At 50.4% G+C, this 21445-nt stretch overlaps 1 protein-coding gene across 2 annotated transcripts in view; it reads left to right on the top strand.

The window, feature by feature from the left end:
- The window catches only part of SGSM1 (small G protein signaling modulator 1), a 1887833-nt gene that overhangs the window by 1557862 nt on the left and 308526 nt on the right, over nt 1–21445 (top strand). For both annotated transcript variants that reach the window (XM_069619387.1, XM_069619388.1), the window contains exon 19: nt 11055–11654. In XM_069619387.1, the coding sequence (XP_069475488.1) occupies nt 11055–11654 (600 nt within the window). The remainder of the gene's footprint in view (nt 1–11054; nt 11655–21445) is intronic.

Raw genomic sequence — 21445 nt, 5'->3', positions numbered from 1 at the left:
TCATGGCCTACACGGCTACCCTATTGTGGGAGTATCACTGCTGTCGCTCTCCTCACCCTCTGCTGCTGCATCAGGAGGTGGTGGCACTATGGGAGGCAGCCCACGCAAAGCCCGAGTCTGTTCCTCCATTGCTGCAAGCATGCAGGTGTGGTAGGTCTCGTTCTGGAGGATAAGTGTGCAGAGTTCCCATGCAACAACTCACGGGATGCCCGGACCTCCACCCTAGTTGCCTGCATCTCAGCTGAGAGCGTACGTGTGAGACGCTCCAGCTGCTGTTATGTCCTTCTGTTTGTCGAAGCCTCAAGCTCAACAAGAGTCGTCCTGAGGTGTAGGAGTTCCACCCTCAGGGCTTCCCTGTGGCCCTGGGACTCTATGGAAATGGCTTCCTGCAGAGTCGCCAGTGCCGCCCGCCTGTCCCTGTCGGACGCCAACATGTCCTCCCTGTGTGACTGGCAGATGGAGTCAGTTGCCTGCTGTAGTCGCTCCATCAGCCTTTCGGGGGGGACAATGGAAGTGGCCTCCCTATCCATGGCCTGAGCCATCATCTCTGATGATGCTGCCTGTTGGGTTGCCATACCGTATATGGATTGCTCCCATGCGGTATTGCCAGGTGGCTGACGGCCACCACGTCGGCGGGCACCACACCTGTCTGGGGCAAGGCGAACTGCGCCTTGCTGTGCCGGCACTGCCTGAGGCTGCAGGACTGCATTCCCCCTCTGATCTGCTGGCCCAGGAACAGGATGAGATGTCGCAGAGTGTGACCCTGCATCCGGAACCACCAAAGGCGTACCTGCCAACACTGACATCCCCATTGAGGGTTCTAACCCTGGTGCAGGTGGGTCGGACAGAACAGAATCCCTCCCAGGAACACTCACCTGCGACGGCACATAGGTCTCATCATCCGAATCGACACCTGAATACATCTCGGAGGAGGTGCAGCCAGAGACACCCCTTGAGAGCACGACCTGCAGCAGTTGTGGGTTCTCAACCACCACCACACCACGTCCCTCACTGGTGGTTGGTCGGCCCTCAGACCCCTCCTGGGTCTGCACCATCTCCACAACCCCAGCAGTATCAAGTGCGTCATCCCCTGCAAAGACATAAAAGAAAACAAATGGAAACAGGCATTAGCACTATGGCACACAATTAGGGCTGAGAGGCTACAGAAACAGTACTTGATTGACACATGTCCCACATGACTAAAACCCTCCCATGCATGCACCATCACTGCGTGTGAAGGGGAGGCAGATGGCACACATTGATGAGACCAAGATGGAAGATGAAAACATTTGCTGCATGCCGCCTAGCAGTGGCATCACACATTGGCCAGTGATTGGCAGGTCAAATACACATGACATCACACAGATAGCATGTACCCTAGCCATAAAGTGAAGAGGGAGAGGAGGTCACCAATTGTTCATTCAGTCCAGTTTGCTAATGTAATTGATTTTTCCATTGAAATGGTTCAAATGGTTAACCTGCAGCTGCCAGTCCAAAATGGTCCTATAGCACAGGGACATGTCTAAACAAATCATGTCCAGGAAACTAAGCCAGTCCACTGTACCATAGCCATGTCAGACATGTGACAATAGGACTGAAAAATCCCGAGTAGAAGTGGTGGTATGCAAACAATCTGGCAGAATAAGCAGAGGTAAATAAGCAACAATGTTGTGGCAAGATGACACTCCAAGGGCAACTGGTGTGGTGTTGGGCTGGATGTCTAATGTTGGCAGAAGGGATGCTGCTATACCCAAATGCTGGTGCGCAGAATGAATAGGAAGAGGCACATGGGTGACCCAAACCACTCAGGCACACGCACCCTCACCTGGCACCCAAACAGAAGCCCTCCCACACACACCATGCACAAAGATGACACACACATGCATGTGCACTCACCGGACAATGCCTCGTAATCTGCCAGTTCTCCCACGCCTTGGATCAGTTCCTCCGTGACGTAGGTCCCAGCAACCTGCTCATGTGGAGTGAGTTCTATGTCGTCTGCTGGAGACCCACCTCCAGTCACTAGAGTTGCGGCATGACTTGAGCCCAGCTTATTCTTTGCCCTGCGCTTCAGGTCATTCCAGCGCTTGTAGCATTCAGTAGCTGTGCGCCTCACGATTCCAAGGGCACTTATGATTTCCGCAATGGTCTGCCAGTGTGCCTGACGTTGTGCAGGTGTGGTCTTGGATCCTGCAACAATCACCATTTCTCAGTCATGTGCGGACACATACTCTACAAGTGCATTCAGTTCGGCCTCATTGAAGCTGGGCTTCCTTGACGGGCCGGACTGTGTAGCCGTGTCTGGGGCATCAGCCTCTACTGGACGAGCACTCTTCCTCTTCTGCTTGGAAGGTGGTGGGGATCCTGAGTGTCCTACGCCGCTCTGGACACTAGGGGCAGGAGCCCCGGTGGACTCTGTACTAGGAGTATGGGATTGCACACTCAGCATGGGAGTTGGTGCAGGCATTAGCTCAAGTGTGATGGTGTCAGGGGGAATGTCAGCATGATGGACTTGGACCGACACTGTCCTGGCTGGGTGTGTGAGAGGTGGGGTGGATGGAGCCGCAGCTGCCCCTGCAGCCTCCCCAGCCTGCCTACGCGGGGCAGCAGATGACCTAGCTGCCCCTGATCCACGTGGCCTGATGACACCAACGTTCACCGGCACACGTGGCCTAGACCTGCTGACCTGGAAGTCAGCCATGGAGTCACCCTGTGCCAGGTCTGGTTCCACAGTGGGCTAGTCCAACAAGGGCTGAGCATGGATAGTGTCAGCCACGTTAACCTCAACCAGGGGGTGGGGGGGCATGGGTGTCCCTGACTGCTCCTCCACACATGGGGGGCTAGGGGCACCCTGCAAGTCACGGCCACGTCCCCTACCGGATCCACCACGCCCACCACTTGGGGCTCGGCCACCTTTGCCACCCTTACGGCTTGTTCGCCTCCCAGCCATGGCACTGATGTTATTGTGCGTATGGGAGTCGATGTGAACTATTGTCCTGGGCAATTGGGGGTAAAAGGGGTTGGGTACCAGATGGTTATCGTACCCTAGTGCTCTAGCAAGGCTGTATGTCATCCCTGGGGAAAGATGACGGGTCACACAATGCACAGGCACCCCAGAAAAGGGAAGTAAGGTGCACGCAACCCCTCCTAGACCACGTGCGTGGAAAAATAAACCTGCACTACGCTGTGGCACCCAGAAACACAAGAATGAACGTATGCGTGTCACACGCAGTCTAGAATGACCTCTGAAGGGGTACGCGACACACGGGGCAAGCACAGATGTTAAATACGTGCGCGACTCACCGTCTGCCAGGAACAAAAGCGTGAAAAATATGCGCGTGTGCGCGTTGGCAACACCCCCACCAAAAGACGAATTGTACGCTGTCTGAGGAGACAGGACAACAGTAGAAGGGAACGCTGTTTGAGGTAACAGGCCCAGGAAAAAGAGGAAAAGAGAAAAAGCTGTCAGAGGTAACAGGGAGTATGAACTGGAAACGCTGTGAAGTAAATCGCATGTGAACCGACAAGAAGTACAGATTTCACCCACTCGCTCTCCACGAAAAGCACGTACAAAGAAATGGCGTTCTACACGTACCTTTTATACACACGTCACAGACGCGCATACGCGATGAGGCCATTTCCACCAATTACGCGCTTTGACACTCGGACGTGTATCTCTTTTTTTTTACACGCGCCATTCTCTACGGCCATGCGCGTGACGTCACAGCTGCGCATGGTGGCCTTTAGGCCAATGAAATCGCATATGCGAGCACACGTGGTGAAACTGCACGTCCGAGTGTCATCACGTGTAATCGGAGGGAAGTGAGCGTTCACGCGATTGGCGTGGGTACGTGTATTTCTGGGGTGCGCAGGAAGTTTCACACGCGATTGGTGGAAATCCACGTGTGCTCTGTCATCACGTGTAATGAGTGAAACACCCGCGCGTGTCACGTCACAGACACGCTTACGCGCTAAGGGCCTTTGTTCCAATGAAATCGCGTATGCTTGCAGACGTGCTTACGCGCTAAGGGCCTTTCCTCGAATTACACGCAGACGTGCAGGACTTTTCACGTGCCAAATCACTCCGTATCAAGTTGGCCACGCGTAAGCACACGGAAGACCACGCTCCTGCCCAGAAAGCCGATTTACTGCCCCCCAGAGCCCCGAGCACGCTCCCACCTGCCATCTGCTGCTGCCTGACTGCCTGCTGTCCACGTGCCCTGCCATTTGCTGCCTGCACATCAGCCAGGGGTGCTGTTGCTGTGACCACCCCTGCTGGAACCGAAGACTCCCGACTGGGATTCCATCGCTCCACAGCCCAGCCCCAGGACCCAGTTGCCCACCCACTCCTGCCTCTGGGGTTGTCATGTCGGGCACTGCAGCATCTGGCACCACTGACAACCCCCAGCCAGAGAGGCAGAGGGGCACCAGCTTCAGTGCCAGGGAAGTTGGTGTCCTGGTGGTGCAAGTCCTGGGTCAGTATGATGCCCTCTACGGAAGTGTGCGCGCCGACAAGGAAGGACGGACTCGGATATGGACGGACATCGTGACTGCCATCAACGCGGAGGGGGTGGCAGTCTGTGACTTCCAACATGTCAAGAAGCGCTGGGAGGACTTCAGGTCCAGGACCCTGAACAAGGCCCGGCGCCTCTTGAAGGGAGCGGATGCTAAGGGGCGCTGGGGCCAATTGTCGGAAGATCAGATGAGGGTCCTGGAACGCATATCCCCAGCGCTCCACGTCCAGGTCCTTGAGAGGCAGACCCGTCTGGAGTCGAGCGGTAAGTGTACATGCATCATGATTGTAAGATGTGCGTGTGGTGATGTGCCAGTAGTGTGCCGGTTGCACATCTGTTTGTATGGGGCCGAGTATGGGTGGGGGTGTACAGGACCGTGAGGCTAACACCTGCGAGGGCTGTCATGTGTGAGACATGGATGGTGCTTGTGTGTGTAGGCTTGCATGCCAAATGCAGTTGTGTGGGCACACATGTTTGGATGAATGTGTATGTAAGTGGGCATGTTCGTGATGTCACGCATGTATGTTGTTTTCAGCTGCATGTATCAGCACTGTGTACATGTGCATGTGTGTATATTTGACAAGGGTGCAACAGTGAGGCAACATGGATGCATGTGACAGCGGGATGTGGAAGCCTGATTGGCAGATGTGACATGGATGCCCATCGGAACACTGCGACAGTTGGCTGAGGTGTACACATGCATGCAAGTGTGGTGGTGTGTGTACATGTGTAGGGCACTCCCTGTGTTGCATGTGATGTCTGGCTCACCTTTGCCTGCTCATGCTGTTGTATGTGTATGGATGGTGCTGGCAGTTGCGATGTGGCTGTGGTATGGCTCATGTGTGCAAGTTGAAATGACATGTGTGTTGCCGATTGTGATGCCATGTCTGAGGTTTGCCAATGCCACTCATGTGCAACTGTCATGTGTGTATGTGTCCATTGTACAGTGCCCTGATGCCTGTGTTTTATTCCTCCCTGTCTGCAGCGTCAACTGATGAAGAGGGCGGAGAAGGTGCTGTGGAGCACAGCGGCGGGGATCGCACCGCCACCCGGAGATGCAAGGCCCGGCTCCCCTCCCAGGTTGTGATCTCGTCGGGGAGTGAGGAGTCCGGTGCCGCGTCCCAGGCCGCAGCTGCCAGGGGGAGGTCCAAGAGGCGGAGGTCGGATTTGGACTCCTCGGCAGCAGAAGGGGCAGCTGGGACCCCACAGGGCTCAATGGGGGAAGATGGCACGGAGTCATCCAGGTTGGTGGGGGGTTTGGTGGAGGAGGAGGCAGTGCGAGCAACAGAGACGGGGTCTGGAGGTGGGGATTCCTTTGGTGCTATTGGTGCAGTGCAGGACCAGGGACAGGAGGCAGCACAGGTCGCCTCGGAGGTGCCTGTGTGCAATCCTGTCTCTGATCCTGTCACTGCATCATTTTGCACCAGCAGGGATGCCTACGTCCAGACCCGTTTTCAGGCAGGGGATGAGCTCATGACAACTGGCCTTCCTCTGCCTGCGGACGTGGCTATCCGGGTCCAGGTTGAGCCTGTCCTGACTGGTGTGGCGTTGCGTCAACGGGCCATGTGAGGTGACCTGCAGTCTTTTCATGAGGAGACTGCATGTCATCTCGAATGGCTTGTTGACCGTGTCGGCCTACTGGGACAGGTCACCCAGGCCGGATTCCTCCGTTTGATGGGGCTTGCTCCGACCCCCTCCTCAACTGAACCCCCTATGCGCCAGTCGTCCTCCGTGCCATCTTCCCACCCATCAGTCACCTGGGTGCCCTGTGGAGCTGCCTCTGACTGTGCGGCCAGGCTGGTGGAGGAGGCATCCCTGCCACAGTCGGGAGTCGGACGTCCAGCAGGGGTGGCCACATCAACGACTGCACCCCAGCCAGCTGAGGATGTGCACGCAGCAGGAGGCAGTGCACGGGCAGAGCCGCAGCAGCAGCAACGTGGTGGGAGCCATGATGGCTCGGGGCCTTCCACATCGGAGGGGCAGGCATCGGCCGGAGGGCAGGAGAACCCAGGACGGGGCCTGGTGGAGGCTGCCCCTGGTGGCTGGGGGTGGGGGTGGTGGTAGACATGAGTGGGGGCCTGGTGGAGGCTGCCCCTGGTGGCTGGGGGGTGGGGGTGCAGGGGGACATGGTTGGAGGCCTGGTGGAGGCTGCCCCTGCACTGCCGGGAGGTGTGGGTGGTCATAGACATGGGTGGGGGCCTGGTGGAGGCTGCCCCTGGTGGCTGGGGGGTGGGGGTGGTGAGAGACAAGAGTGGGGGCCTGGTGGAGGGTGCCCCTGGTGGCAGTGGGGTGGGGGTGGTGGTAGACATGAGTGGGGGCCTGGTGGAGGCTGCCCCTGGTGGCTGGGGGTGGGGGTGCAGGGGGACATGAGTTGGACATGAGTGGGGGCCTGGTGGAGGCTGCCCCTGGTGGCTGGGGGGTGGGGGTGCAGGGGGAAATGAGTGGGGGCCTGGTGGAGGCTGCCCCTGGTGGCTGGGGGTGGGGTGCAGGGGGACATGAGTGGGGGCCTGGTGGAGGCTGCCCCTGCACTGCTGGGGGTGGGGGTGATGGGAGACATGAGTGGGGGCCTGGTGGAGGGTGCCCCTGGATGTTGGAGGGTGCGGGTGGTGGTAGACATGAGTGGGGGCCTGGTGAGGCTGCCCCTGCACTGCTGGGGGGTGGGGTGATGGGAGACATGAGTGGGGGCCTGGTGGAGGGTGCCCCTGGATGCTGGGGGGTGGGGTGGTGGTAGACATGGGTAGGGGCCTGGTGGAGGCTGCCCCTGGTGGCTGGGGGGTGGGGGTGCAGGGGGACATGAGTGGGGGCCTGGTGGAGGCTGCCCCTGGTGGCTGGGGGGTGGGGGTGGTGGTAGACATGAGTGGGGGCCTGGTGGAGGCTGCCCCTGGTGGCTGGGGGGTGGGGGTGATGGGAGACATGAGTGGGGGCCTGGTGGAGGCTGCCCCTGCACTGCTGGGGGGTGGGGGTGCAGGGGGGCATGAGTGGGGGCCTGGTGGAGGCTGCCCCTGGTGGCTGGGGGTGCAGGGGGACATGAGTGGGGGCCTGGTGGAGGCTGCCCCTGCACTGCTGGGGGGTGGGGTGATGGGAGACATGAGTGGGGGCCTGGTGGAGGGTGCCCCTGGATGCTGGGGGGGTGGTAGACATGGGTGGGGGCCTGGTGGAGGCTGCCCCTGGTGGCTGGGGGTGGGGGTGCAGGGGGACATGAGTGGGGGCCTGGTGGAGGCTGCCCCTGGTGGCTGGGGGTGGGGGTGGTGGTAGACATGAGTGGGGGCCTGGTGGAGGCTGCCCCTGGTGGCTGGGGGGTGGGGGTGCAGGGGGACATGAGTGGGGGCCTGGTGGAGGCTGCCCCTGGTGGCTGGGGGGTGGGGGTGCAGGGGGACATGAGTGGGGGCCTGGTGGAGGCTGCCCCTGCACTGCTGGGGGGTGGGGGTGATGGGAGACATGAGTGGGGGCTGGTGGAGGGTGCCCCTGGTGGCTGGGGGTGCAGGGGGACATGCGTTGGTGGGCAGTAGTGCAAGGTGACATGTTGGTTGGCTGGGGGGCATGGCCATGGTGGATGGGGAGCCTGCAGGACATGTGCTGGGTAGGCCCCTGTTGTGTGGGCCACCTGCAGGGGCCGTGGAGGGTGTAGAGGGAACACCTGGGAGGACCCACAAATGCAATTCACGTGTGGTGCTCCCCGCACACCCCTGAAATACACGTACCCTGATGGAATCGCGTGTGATACTTCCCGTGCACCCCTGAGATACACGTACCCTGCTGATTTTGCGTGTGATACTTCCTGCGCACCCCTGAAATACACGTACCCTGCTGCTTTTGCGTGTGATACTTCCCGTGCACCCCTGGAATACACGTACCCTGCTGTTTTTGCGTGTGATACTTCCTGCGCACCCCTGGAATACACGTACCCTGCTGCTTTTGCGTTTGATACTTCCTGTGCACCCCTGTAATACACGTACCCTGCTGGAATCGTGTGTGATACTTCCCGCGCACCCCTGAAATACACGTGCCCTGCTGATTTTGCGTGTGATACTTCCCGCGCACCCCTGATGCACACGTACACAGGACAATCGCGTGTGGAACTTCCCGCGAACCACTGAAATACACGTTCCCCGCATGGCGTTTGCTGTTTGCCAGCCCTGTGTACTGGTCCAGGGTTAGCGCAGCCCTTTGCGATTATTTGGGGATTTTGAAGGCTTTTCCTTGAGCAAGGGCGTTCTTGGGGGCATAACTGGCGCTGCTGCAGGGTCGCTGCGCCACTGCTGGTTTTGTATGCGAAAATCCATGAATACGCTGTGCGCGGAAATCGATTTTAGCGCATGCGGCTGGCGCAGACATTCGCACGGGCACGCTGTGCGAAAGCCGCGTGCGCCACTTTTGTGCGAATTTCTATGAATTACCCTTATCCATAATGATTTATTTACATTTGTTTTGGAGATTTTGAGAATTGTGGGGTTTTAATATGGATTTTTTAATTTAAATAGTTTATTTATGTGCTGAGGTTTGCTTTCCCCATAAAACAAGTGCCCTTTTCCTTTTGTTGCTTCCTCTTTTCCTTTTGCTGTTTTATAAATGTCCTGTTTTGTTTTTAGAAATAAAAGAGAATTTCAAAACAGCAGAAATGTATTGCTTGTTTAGGGGGATCAAACGATGACACTCACTTCGTTCACGGGAAGCAGTGAATTTAGCTCTTTGCCAGTTAAAACCCTCTGCTTAGCTTGATGGTGTTTGTGCAGGGGAGGAGGAAAATAGTAGTGTGTGGCATTGCCAGAACAGCCTGGGGGAGGGTTTTTGCCACACAAAACAGCTGATGCCGTGAGCGCACAACATGAGCTTTCAATTTAGGAATCTAAATAAATTAATAAAAAAAGTAGCGCACTAGTTGAGAGGTTCGCCCAGCACCTATAGCTGTTTCCTTTGAGCGAATCTCTGTAATTGACAGCGCTTCATTTGTGGGCAGGGGTTTGGGGGGTTGCCAGGGCTCAGCCCCTGCACTTATTTCTGAGCCTCCATCAACCCAGATGTGAGCTGTAGTTTAACCCCAAATGTGTTGACACTGTGTGGAGCAGCTGTGGGTGGTGGCAGCAATGGTGGGGAACAGCCCGCCCGCAGTGTCACAAGCGTGATAGGAAATATTTGGGCCCTGACACTTATTTTCTATCTTTTGAAAAGTACCACTCAGTTCAACATAACAGTGCATTTTAATTGTAGCTCATATTAGTTCACTTTAGTTTGCTTTTAAAAGGAAAAGTATATCATTGGCTGAGAGGTTTCCCGGCTCACAAGACTGCTCTGTTTTTTTTTTTCAAAATGCCTGTTCAGTCCTCCACACTCCGAACGCTCTGGCTATGTAGCTCATATAAGCATGTCACCGCTGATAGATCCGCCCCAAAGACAACAAATTGCACAAACCGGCCATGCAAGGCATGGCACCTGCCTTATGAAAAACAGCCGGGCACGGGTAGAGAGGATCAAACCCAGAATATCTGCGACCCACGTCCAATGTTTTATTTATGAAACAGATTTGCCATAACAAAGCTGAAGGTTGGCGTATGGAATGTTTTGAATCGATCATAAACCTCTGGTATTGCTCTGGGAAACCCGCCACACCATCGTATTTTAGCCTGCCTGCCATTCTGAAGGGTGACGCCCATATGCAAATCAGGCTTTTTCCCACCCACAACATGGGCAGTCCAAACTAAACTGCTAGGTCACATCCGTTCTGTAAAAATCCTTAAAATGTAAAAAATAGAAGTGCAGGAACTGGGCCTGAGCCTGTGCAGGTCTTAAAATCGCTCTCACACTAGAGCCAGTGCCCAGGTGGTGGAGAGAGGAGGAGGGAGAGGGCGCTGCTTCACCAGAAAAGGCTGCAGGAGCTTAGCCTTCCATTGGGCTAGTGAAATGAAATTCTTTCTTTTTTACCTCGTCACATAGTTGAGTACTGGTACTCTCTTTCAGGCTTTGAGAAGTGCAGATACTCAAATGCTAACAAATAAGAAGTGCAGGTACTGAGGGGGCGGGTAGCAGAGGCCTGTTTAAATCACTGCTTCTACCCTCAAACATGGTTCGGCCTCTTTGGCAGCATCAGTCAAGTATTCAATTTTTTTGTGCTGCCTACCCTGATGAAAAGAAAATGTAAAAAAACAAAAGCATTGCATCAGCAGAACGTTTTGACATGTGCTTTATAAGCATACATGGGTTTAAATCCTGTTACATCACTTGGCCCCAGGTACGGCATTCATTGCCTTCACTTCAGGCTAACGATCATTCAGCACATAGGGTATCACTAAAACCTGTGAATTGACAGTGCCGTTTGTGTCTAGCGCCACACAGTGGAGAAGTGCAGTTTTTCATTTAAGGTTCTAAACAATGCCGAATAAATAAAGGTGTGGAAGGGACAAAGCAGTCAGGATTACACTGTAGACGAGGCTCTTTTTTAATGCTTATCGAACTGTCTGCAAGATACACAATGTAGCATTAGAATGATTCCAGCAGACTGTTACTGTCTCGATAACTGTGTTACTTCTCGACATGCTTTTCTAGGTCTTCGAATCGGTTGAAGAGGTCGAGCAGACAGAAGCAGATGCTATAAATGAAGATAGCAAACCACCCAAGCTTCCGAACGGCACTCTCCATAATGGCACCTGTTCACCTGATTCTGGACATCCTTCTTCACGAAACTTTTCTATCACTTCGGGCTATTCAGAGCAAAGTTTTAGCACTGAGGAAAATGCTGCCACGGATACAAGCAAGGGTCTCTTGCACCTTCAAATGAAACAAGGAGTGAACCCGAGGAAAAGGCACAGCTTGGACAATACACTTTCTGATTTCAAGAGCACAGAAGAGCTTCCTGTTCAGGACAGTTTAGAAGTTGAACTTACAACCAACGAGAGTTTAGATGAATTTCTTTCAATTCACGAAAGCACTGATGAGATTATCCTGGACAAAGATACTGGCATGCTCTCTGTTATTGAGAAATGGCCCGATAACGATGCGGAAAAGGAAAGCCTTGTAGGAAGTGAAGATAACCTGTCAGAGGAACCCGAAATGGAGAGTTTGTATCCGAACCTTGACTCTCTAACTGTGATTGACTCAACTCTAAATGAAGTTTCTCCCGTCTCTTCCACTGGAGTGACATATCCTGTGAGTAGCTACTAAATTATTTGTGTTGTTGTTTCCATTATGAATAACGAAGCACACATCTTGCTGTGAGTGGTGGATTGAGTGCTGACCATTTACAACAAAATTAAAAGTACAGACAAATGCAGTGGTAATTAAAAGGTAAAATAGCATTGTAAGCATTGGCGAAGACTGCAAATCAGAGAACAGATTGGAGAGAGAAAATGTTACAAGAATAGGATGGACAACAAAAGTGCATGTTTAACTTGCAACAATGGAGTAATGTTCAATCAAGTGAATAGGAAACTGTAGTATCATGGGGGTGCTGATTGCTAAGAAACAGACTGGGCTTGAAATTGTTCATTTTTTAAATCTGGAAGCAAGCGCAAGACCTGATCCACCCAGGGGAAGCAGTTTATCAGCTAAATTAGGAAGACGGTTTATGGAGTGGCTGGGACATGTAAGTGGTATGGGCATCAGAGCACGTGTGATGGTGTGCTTTTTGTTAAATAGATTGCCTGTGTTTTAAGTGACTAATTGATTTCAAATGTAAAAGGGCTCACTTGGCAGTCCACTCCCTGGTGCCGCACCACTGATAATGTGTGCGAGCAAAAGTGGCCCAATTGTGCTTAGAAAGAGATTTGATGGCAGAAAAGATGGGAAGCACTGGAAACAGGATTGTTGATGTGGTGCCAGCTGGGTTTTCTGAGCATCAAGTTTAGAGAGCATCAATCATGAACCCAAGGCAGTGAGTATATTCAATAATTTGAAGAATAATACAAGCCCTGATTGAGTGGAAAAGAGAATGGGCTTCATTACAAGTTTGCCGGTCATGAAACAACAGTACCGGTAAGCTTGCCAGTACCGTTGTTTCCGGACCGGCAAACTACGAGTTCTGCAAGCGGGTGCCTTTCAGCCTGCCAGGTCAGACCTGGCGGGCAGAATGGCACCCGCTCGTAGACCTTGATGGATGCACCGGCACCATTCATGAATGGTGCCGGTGCATCCGTCCTCCCCATTCCCATTGAGTCCAATGGGACTCAAATGGGAATAGTGAGTCATATTTTCCAGCGCCCGAGTGAGATCAAAAATGCAATTTCAAAGCTGAATGTCGGTAAATCCCCTGGTCCAGATGGACTTCCTTGTGAATTTTATAGAATTCTTCCAAATTCGGCCCTTGAGCTCTTGAGAGATATGTTAATTGCTAGTAAATAGGACGGGACATTGCCTAAAAGTACGAGTCATGCTTCTATCTCTGTTTTTTTGAAAAAAGGAAAGAACAGCAATCTTCCAGCGAGTTACCGTCCCATCAGTCTTATCAATACCGATAATAACATTTTAGCTAAGGTTCTAGCCTTACGGTTAGAAAGGTTTTTGCCTAAATGAATTGATGAGGAACAATCTGGATTTATGAAAAACAGACGTACGTCTAGTAATATTAGGAAATTGTTGCTTACCATGGAAACTGCTAATGCGGCGGACTGCAATACCGCTGTCCCTTGATGCTGAGAAAGCTTTTGACAGGGTTAGATGGGACTACTTGTATTCAGTTCTGAGGGAGATGAATTTTGGTGAAGAGTTAATGTCTTGGGTTGCGCTTTTATATGCCAATCCAACGGCGAACATTGAGACAAATGGGGTCATCTCAGAGCCCTTTGGTTTGGAACAGGGCACTCGTCAGGGGTGTCCGTTTTCGCCTCTTTTATTTAGTTTGGCGATCGAACCATTGGCTATATGCATCAAAAATGAACCTGGTTTGCTTGGTGTTGGTTGCTGGGGTATTATGCAAAAGGCGTGGTTATATGCACAATCTCTTGTTGGTGCTTCAGAATTTGGATGTGTCCCTTCCCTGTCTGATGCGGATATTATCTGGTTATAATGAATGTTCGGGTTACATGATTAATTGGTTAAAGTCAGAGATATTGCCTCTTTCCCACAGATGTGATAAAAATCTAGTCACGGGTCTGGGATTTACATGGTGTGAAACGCTCTTGCGCTATTTGGGCGTTTGGCTGACGTCTCCTGTTTCACTTATGGTCGATGAAACCATGTGCAAGGTCATTCAAGATTGTAAACTGGACCTGGACAGATGGTGTCTTCTTAATCTGTCACTGTGGGGTAAGGTAAACGCCCTAAAAATGAATTTGACTCCAAAGATTAATTTTGTGGCTAGTATGCTTCCTTTGAGAATTAAAAATTGTTATTGGAAAGATTTGGACCGTCTCGTTCAAGAATTTTTATGGGACAGAAAACCACCACGACTTGGAATATGAAAATTGCAGCTTCCAGTTCACCTAGGTGGATTGGGGGTTTAAAGCCTATCACTTAGCCTTTTCAGCTCATTCTTTAATTCCCTTTTTGAATGGAGAGTTGGACTGCTGGGCGGTGATGGAATCAAATGCCTTTGGGCCGCTTGGCCCAGAAGCTTTGTTGACCACTAACACGAAAAGCACTGGTGTTAGATTATTAGTGATGACTTTTTTGCGCACATCTTGGAGTGAGGTGTTGGCTTTATTGGGCTTTGATGCTTTTAAATGCCAGAGGGCCTCTATTTGGCTGGATCCTAAGATTTGGGATAGCACCAAAACAATGTTTTGGCCTGATTGGTTCCTGGCTGGTATTAAACAGATTTCTGATCTAGGGAAGGATGGTTGATGGTTGACTGCAACTGTGATAAGAGAAAGATGGGATTTTGGTAATTTATCGGATTCTGCTTATAGACGTCTGAAGAGATCTGTAGGTGAAGTTGACTGGTCAAACACCCTGGATTTAAACATCTTTCTGGCCAATTCAAATGGAAAGGAAGGTGGTCTGGCCAGTAGAATTTCTAAGTTAATTGTGTCACATTATCAAAGTAATGATAGACTACGGGAAGTTTGGAGTGAAAGGATTGGATTTGAGATTGATATCGGATGCTGGCAGAATATATGTGGAAATGTTTCCTTGTGTTCGCTGAACCTAGGTGAAAGGTCTAGGCAAATTAAGATTCTTAATCGTGTATACTGGTGTCCGGAAACATTACACAAAAGAGGCATGACGGACAGTGATGAGTGTTGGGGATGTGTTCAAGATGTTGGGTCTTTGGAACACATGCTGTGGAGCTGTATGTGGGTCAGACGTTTTTGGAGCAAAGTTTGTGATGTTTGTGACAAGATTACTGGTGGGGGGGTCTGTCCTGGATTTCAAAACTCTGATCCTAGGTGATGACTCAGGGTTGTCTGATCTTAGCTCTGCCCTCAAAAAATGTTTTTTTAGAGCTACCATTGTGGCCAAAAGGTTAGTACTTCGAGGATGGAAAAGCCGGATTCCCCCTTCATTTGAAGATTGGGTTCAGGAGATGTACTGCCTGTCGAGAACTGAAAAAACTATTTACAAATTGAAACATAAATTGTCCTTGTATGAGAATATCTGGAATATGTTTAATGACTTCTTTTAAGAGTGTTTTTTTAATTTTTTTTTATTTTATTTTCTTCTTTTTGGTATTCTGTAATTGCTTGCTCATTTGTGTATTAACTGCTTGTGTAAATAAATAAATAAATAAATAAATAAAGAGAATGGGCAATTACCGGGTCCGCTGGGGCTGTACTGCCCCGATAATTGCCCATTCCCGGGCGCTGGAAAATTCAAGACTCTGGCAGCAGCCGTGCCGGTATTTACATACAGCATACAGCGATTTGAAGTGCATATCCCAAACTTCAACTGCTACTACATTAAATAGTGAAGACGACGGGAATTCATGGCGTTGAAAAGTTTCCATACCTCAGCAGTGTTCTTCGATGCAATGAGCTTCAACATTTTTTCAGCATTTCTGTGTAACAGCACGAGTTTGTAGGAGATAAGCCAATTTTTAAAGGTTTGCTTGAGTTTTTTTGTTGCTTTTTTTGTTGGGCAATCCACTTTTTCGCCAACTGCTTTGCTTGTTTATTTAGCTGTGATTTCCTAGTGGCCACTTCTACGTCAAAACAATGTTGTCTCTTAAATGCCACTTTCAGCCCCCTAGATCTTCTTTCTGAGAATGCGGAAAGGACAGTTGTATATTCTACTGGTTGGCCACCAACTCAATCTCCCTTCAAAGCTCTTATCATATTCGTTATGTTCTCCGGGAGAATTTTAAGGACAGAGAGGCCTGCATTTATGGCGATGTTCTGATGCATTTGTGTGAACTTGACACTAAACACATTTCCACAAGGGGTACATTTGCACCGATGTCAACAGTAAAAACATACATCTTCATTCCCCAAAAGAGATGGAATAATATAAGTATGTATAAATTAAAGGGCAGGAATAGTTCCCTTGCACCACATCTATGAGTCATCAACAAAGTGCTTAGTCAACAAAGCCTACACTTCAGGAATCGGGAGCTGGTTCTGCTTCTTGTTCTTAAGAGCAATCCAGTGTAGATGTTATTTTTAGTGGTAACCACTGCCATTTTTGGGAGACATTGTTTTTTGCAATGGTATTTCAGATGGTAATGGCTGGTTGAAATTATACCACAAGCATTGAGCACTGGTAGGGTCCAGTTATGTACTGAATAATATTTTAACCCTGGGTGTAAGTAAAAAATACAGCTGTTCGTGCTGACTTAATCTCATGCATGGTCATTTTGATACAAATGCAAATTGCTTGCAGAGGACCACCAACATTTGCATTAATGTGCTGTGGGGTCCCTACATGCAATTTTCTACTTTTGCAAGGCAGAGTGCAAATATAAAGAATAACACAAGGCAAAATCGCCATTACTCTTTACTATTAGTCTCCACTTTGAAAGAATATTAACGCCGCCTGCAAATTACGCTTTGCAGGCGCTGTTTCCTAATGGATTCCAATGGAATCTGCCTGCTCATTATCAGGAGCTGGTGCTAGGCAGATTTCCATAGGAATCCATACGTTTTACAAGTGCATGAAAATTTCATCCAGGCATAAAAGGAGGTGCTCACACAAGATGGACGAGGAAAGCACGGCAGAGATGCTAATCTCCGTTCCGTACCCAGAGATGTTAATCTCCGTTCCGTACCCCTCCTTCACCTCGTGTCAGCAGGAAAATGGGTTAGAGCATTACGTTTTGCTTTTACGCTTTCATCTTACACTCCAACCCACCATACGATCATCAACCTTTAGGTCTGCCTTTGAGAAATTAGATGCTAGGCTCTTTAAATAAATTAATAAATCAATAGATTTTGAAAATCAAAATCACTACAAGCTACGGGAAGTTGCAGTATAGTTCCAAGAGCTAGCAGATGGAAGATGGGGAATAAAATGTGAATTACTTTTTTGATGCTCATATATTATTCCGTTGGTTAATAGAGACTCTTCTCAAAGCCCTAAGTTTGTAAGGTTCACACCGTTATCAAGACAACAACAACTTTACTTCATTCGGCTAAAAGCCGTCAAAGTGTGATAACACAAGTGTGTACATTTAAAGAGTCAATCTCAGGCAAAGATCTGAAACGTAAAGCTAAAACATGAAAATTAACATGAAAAATACAATGCAAATAATACAACACCAACACAATACAATGTCTCAACGTTATCAAATAAAGACCATGAAACACCTTCTAAAATGTAATTAAAGTTTCCTATCATCTCTTTTGAAAGCCGCTTTCACATATTCGCACGGATCAACTATAATACTACTGTCATTACAGCACAGTATACATTTATTTATTTATTGTGCATTTGTAAGGCAGCAAGTAAATTGTGTTTCAAAGCGCCCACAGGGAAACAGGGAGGGAACATGGGAATGAAATGCAAATATAAAAATGAAAGATAGAGGTGGTCCTACTAAGCCTTGTGAGCATTCAGGACGTGCAAGTGCAGAGAGAGAGGACGGGTGAGGTGGGGGGTTAAGTGCTACGAGTGCCACATGGGGAGAGCTAGGGCGCAAGCAGCTGTTAAGTGACTTGGTGACGGTGGTAAACTGCCAATAAATATGTGCAGGCCTGTTGTGGCACAGGCCAGTAGGTGCCGAGGCAAGTGTGGGAGTGGGTGGAGGCTGAAAGGCGATTGAGTGTATGAGGTCAGGGCCCAGGTGGACACAGAAGCGCCGTGGTCACCAATCTCAGCAACTGTGGGATTTGAGCAGAGGAGGGAGGAAGGGATGGAGAAGGTGAAAAGGTAGGTCTTGAGGAGCTTCCGGAATTTGAGGAGATCCGCCTCAAGACGAAGTGGAAGGGGGAGGCTGTTCCATAGGATGGAGTCAGCTGAGGAAAGAGATCGTCCACCAGCTTGCTGTTTAGCGAAGCGCTTGACAAACAGAGAATTGGTGCTGGAGGAACACAAAGATCTGAAGGGAGAGTATTTAATGAGAGTCAGTTGTAGATAGCGCGGTCCCTGGCCCCTGACAGCCTTTGGATGATGCAGAGGGATTTGAATTTGATCCTTGCAGCAACTGGGAGCCAGTGGAGAGATTTTAGAGCTGGAGAGATGTGGTACCTGGGCTTGAGGGCAAGGATAAGTCTTGCAGCCCTATTCTGGATTAGCTGGAGGGGTTGTAGAGAAGAAGAGAGAAAATTGAGGAATAGGCTATTGCCGTAGTCTAACCTGGAGAGCACCAGAGCTCTAGAGGCATTGAGCTTCTGGGGGAAAGTGAGGAAAGGGCAGATTCCTTTGAGGAGGTGGAGTTGGAAGTGGGCCTTCTTGTCAATGTCCTGATTGTGAGGGAGAGAGGAGTCAAAGATGACTCCAAGGTTTTTGGCTTTAAATGAAGGAGAAGGGGGGAGAGCCCATAGAGGGTGGCCAGAGTGAGGGGAAATAAAGAGGGAGCAGGAGTCCCAATGGCAAGGATCTCAGTCTTGCCGGCATTGAGGCAGAGATCATTGGAGTCCCACCAGGACGAGATGGCAGATAGGCAGTCAGATATGATGGAGGAAGTAAGGAGAAGATCAGAGGGGAGTTTGAAAGAAGGTTGTCTGTCATCTGCATAACCCTGGAAGTTGTGGCATAAGGTGGAAATAAGGTGTGCAAGCAGAGCAAGATAGATGTTAAAGAGCCAGGGAGGGATTTTGGAGCCCTGGATGACGCTGCAGGTGGGAGAGGAAAAAGGGCCCAAAATGACCTGTGATGGACGGTCGTTGAGGAAAGAGGTCAGCCAGTCCAATGCCCGCTCCGAGATACCTAGTGTATTGTGGAGCCTTTTTATGAGGATGGAGTGGTTGACTTTGTCAAATGCATAGGACAGATCAAGTAGAATGAGTACAGCTGGAGAGGTGGAATCAAGAGATGCAAGGAGTGTTCAGAAAAGCAGTTTCTGTGCCTCTGGATGCTCGGAATCCAGATTGATGGTCGTGTAGGCAACCAACAAGTTCAGTGTGCTCGGTCAGTTGGAGAAATGGCAACTTCTCCAAGAGTTTCCCAAGGAAGGGGGTGATAGAGATGGGGTGGTAGTTGGCTGGATAAGACGGGTATGCAGAAGATTTTTTTCAGGAGGGGGCGCATAAGCAAGTGCTTGAGGACAGAGGGGAAAGATCCAGTAGAAAAGAGTGGTTGCAGAAATCAGCAAGTGCTGGTGCAAGAGAACCAATGTTGTCCTTAATGGTTCTGGAGGAGCAGGGGAAGACCTGTTTGGAGGATACCTTCATAGAGCGGACAACTCTGGTGACCTCATCGGGTGTGATGGGAGAGAAGGAGGAGAGAAAGGCAGAGGGGGTATGGGATGCCATAGGAGGCAGGGGTGGGGGAAAGGAAAGCAAAGGAGCTCAAGATGTCCTGAGTGTTTGCAGTGAAGTGTGTGACCAGAGCATTGTAGAGGGCTTGGGAGGGAAGAGGTGAGGTGGAGACTGCGGTACGGTTGGCTAGTTCCTTACAGATTTTGAAGAGTTCAGCTGTGTTGTTGGATGTACCAGAGACGCAAGCCTGGATGTGGGCCCTTTTTTTAGTGTGAATGGTGAGTCAGTATTGCCTTTGGGGCAGGCGACAGGCGAGTTTGTCAGAGGGTGAGCCTAAGGTCTGTCACTTCCGTCCACAATTCTCTACTTGCGTTTCAAGGCTGCAAGCTCAGAGTCGTACCAGGTGTTACGCTTGGAGACATGTTTCAGGCCAATCCTCATGACTGGGGGAAGAGTGTCAAGAGTATTAGTGATGGCTGAGCACGGGGTCAGAGTTAGAGTCTGCAGTGGGGAGAGGGGGGCAGGAAGGTAGATGCGAAGGCAGCAGCTGACACTCGTTTCATCAGAGTTCGTGAACGAGGTTGGCACTGCTAGGGGGAGGGTGTGGTCAGACGTGAGGCGAGGAGAGAATGGTCTGACCAGGAGAGTGGGGGATGAGTGGGGAGGAGAGCAAAAAGACCAGTGTGGATGAAGGCGTCAAGAGTGTGTCCAGCCGAGTGGGTAGTGCCAGAGGGGAGAATGGAGAGGGAGAGCAAGGTACAGAGGTCACAGAAAAGAGTGGATGCTCTGATAGAAGAGTTGAGGTGGATGTTGAATTCACCCAGGAGAAGGAGTTTAGAGGTGACTGGGAGGAAAAAAATCATCCCATTCAAAGAGGAACAGGGTGGTGGAGCCATGTGGTCTGTAGATAGTGGCAACGGTCAAGGAGGAAGTGGGGGAGATGACCAGCTTGCAGACCAGGCTCTCAAAAGAAAAGTAAGGATGGGTGGGCATGAGGGAGGAAGAGACCCACTCAGGGAAGATCAGGGCTTGGAGATGATCTTATAGCCATCAAGGAGAAGTGAGTCAAAAGCAGTGACTTAGATGACATTGAACCACGTCTCGGTTAGAGCAAGAATATCGAGGTCAAGGTCATCAAGGAGGAGACAGATGTCAGAAAAGTGTTTGATAGCAGAACGTGTGCTGCGTGTGGTTACATGCACGAGGTCACCGCCTTTGAAGTTTTTCCGAGGTGGTGTACAGGGGCGTGGTACAGCTGTCGGAGGAGGGGGGACAGATAGAGAGTAAGAAGGAGTAGCAGGTGTGGGAAGGAATTTGACGAGGGATGGCAGGCGCCGGTACATGTAGAGGAGGTTGGGTTGAGGACCCTGAGCCAATATAGTGCCATTGGGATAGACATCAATGATACACCTTGATGAGGAGAAGCCCCCAAAGAGTACTTCACATCTAGTGCCACCATTAATGAATGAAGATGTGTGAGGAGAGAGAGTAGAGATAAGATGAGGAGTCCAAAGTTCTGTGGAAGGGACAGAAAAGGGGATATCAGTGAAAATCTGTCTGGAAGTTGCACTGACATAGGTGTCTGCAATAGGTAGGCCATGGTTAGTGGTCAGGATGTCTTTCTTTTAGCTTTTTTCTTCCAGACTTCGTAAGAGAGGGAGGATAGGTGATAGAATAGCAGTTGGAGAAGATAGGGGAGATGGTGAGTGCCATAGGTGATAGAATAGCAGTTGGAGAAGATAGGGGAGATGGTGAGTGCCATAGGTGTGGCGGAGAGAAAAGGATAGAAGATATAGGAGGGCTGCATAAGCATAAACTCACCAGGTGGCCTAGTAGCCAGTAAACGAGAGAACAGATGCAGTAGAAGCAAAAACACACTCAGATTCGACTTTTTCAAAAAGGTACAAAATGCAGTGCAAAATGGGGTGACGAGATGTTGAAAGCACACCCAGATAGTAATTTACGAAACGGTGTAGAATTGCATTAGGAAACAATGCTATAGTGGGTCATAGGAAGGAGAAAGGCATAGGCACAAGTGGGATTGGGCATAGAACGAGGTAATAGAAAATCATCACAGTGGCAGGATATGACTCACAGGTGAGCATGATGGTATAAGAAGCTTCACAGGCACAAGTGCCGAGTGGTGGTGAGGTGAGGTGTGACGAGCTGGTGGGGGTAGAGATGGCGGGCCCTCCGAAACCCTCCTAGGCC

Source organism: Ambystoma mexicanum, chromosome 10 (assembly GCF_040938575.1).
Source record: "Ambystoma mexicanum isolate Mex_15411 chromosome 10, UKY_AmexF1_1, whole genome shotgun sequence".
Classification (NCBI taxonomy): domain Eukaryota; kingdom Metazoa; phylum Chordata; class Amphibia; order Caudata; family Ambystomatidae; genus Ambystoma; species Ambystoma mexicanum.
This window is presented reverse-complemented; position numbering and strand designations above follow the sequence as displayed.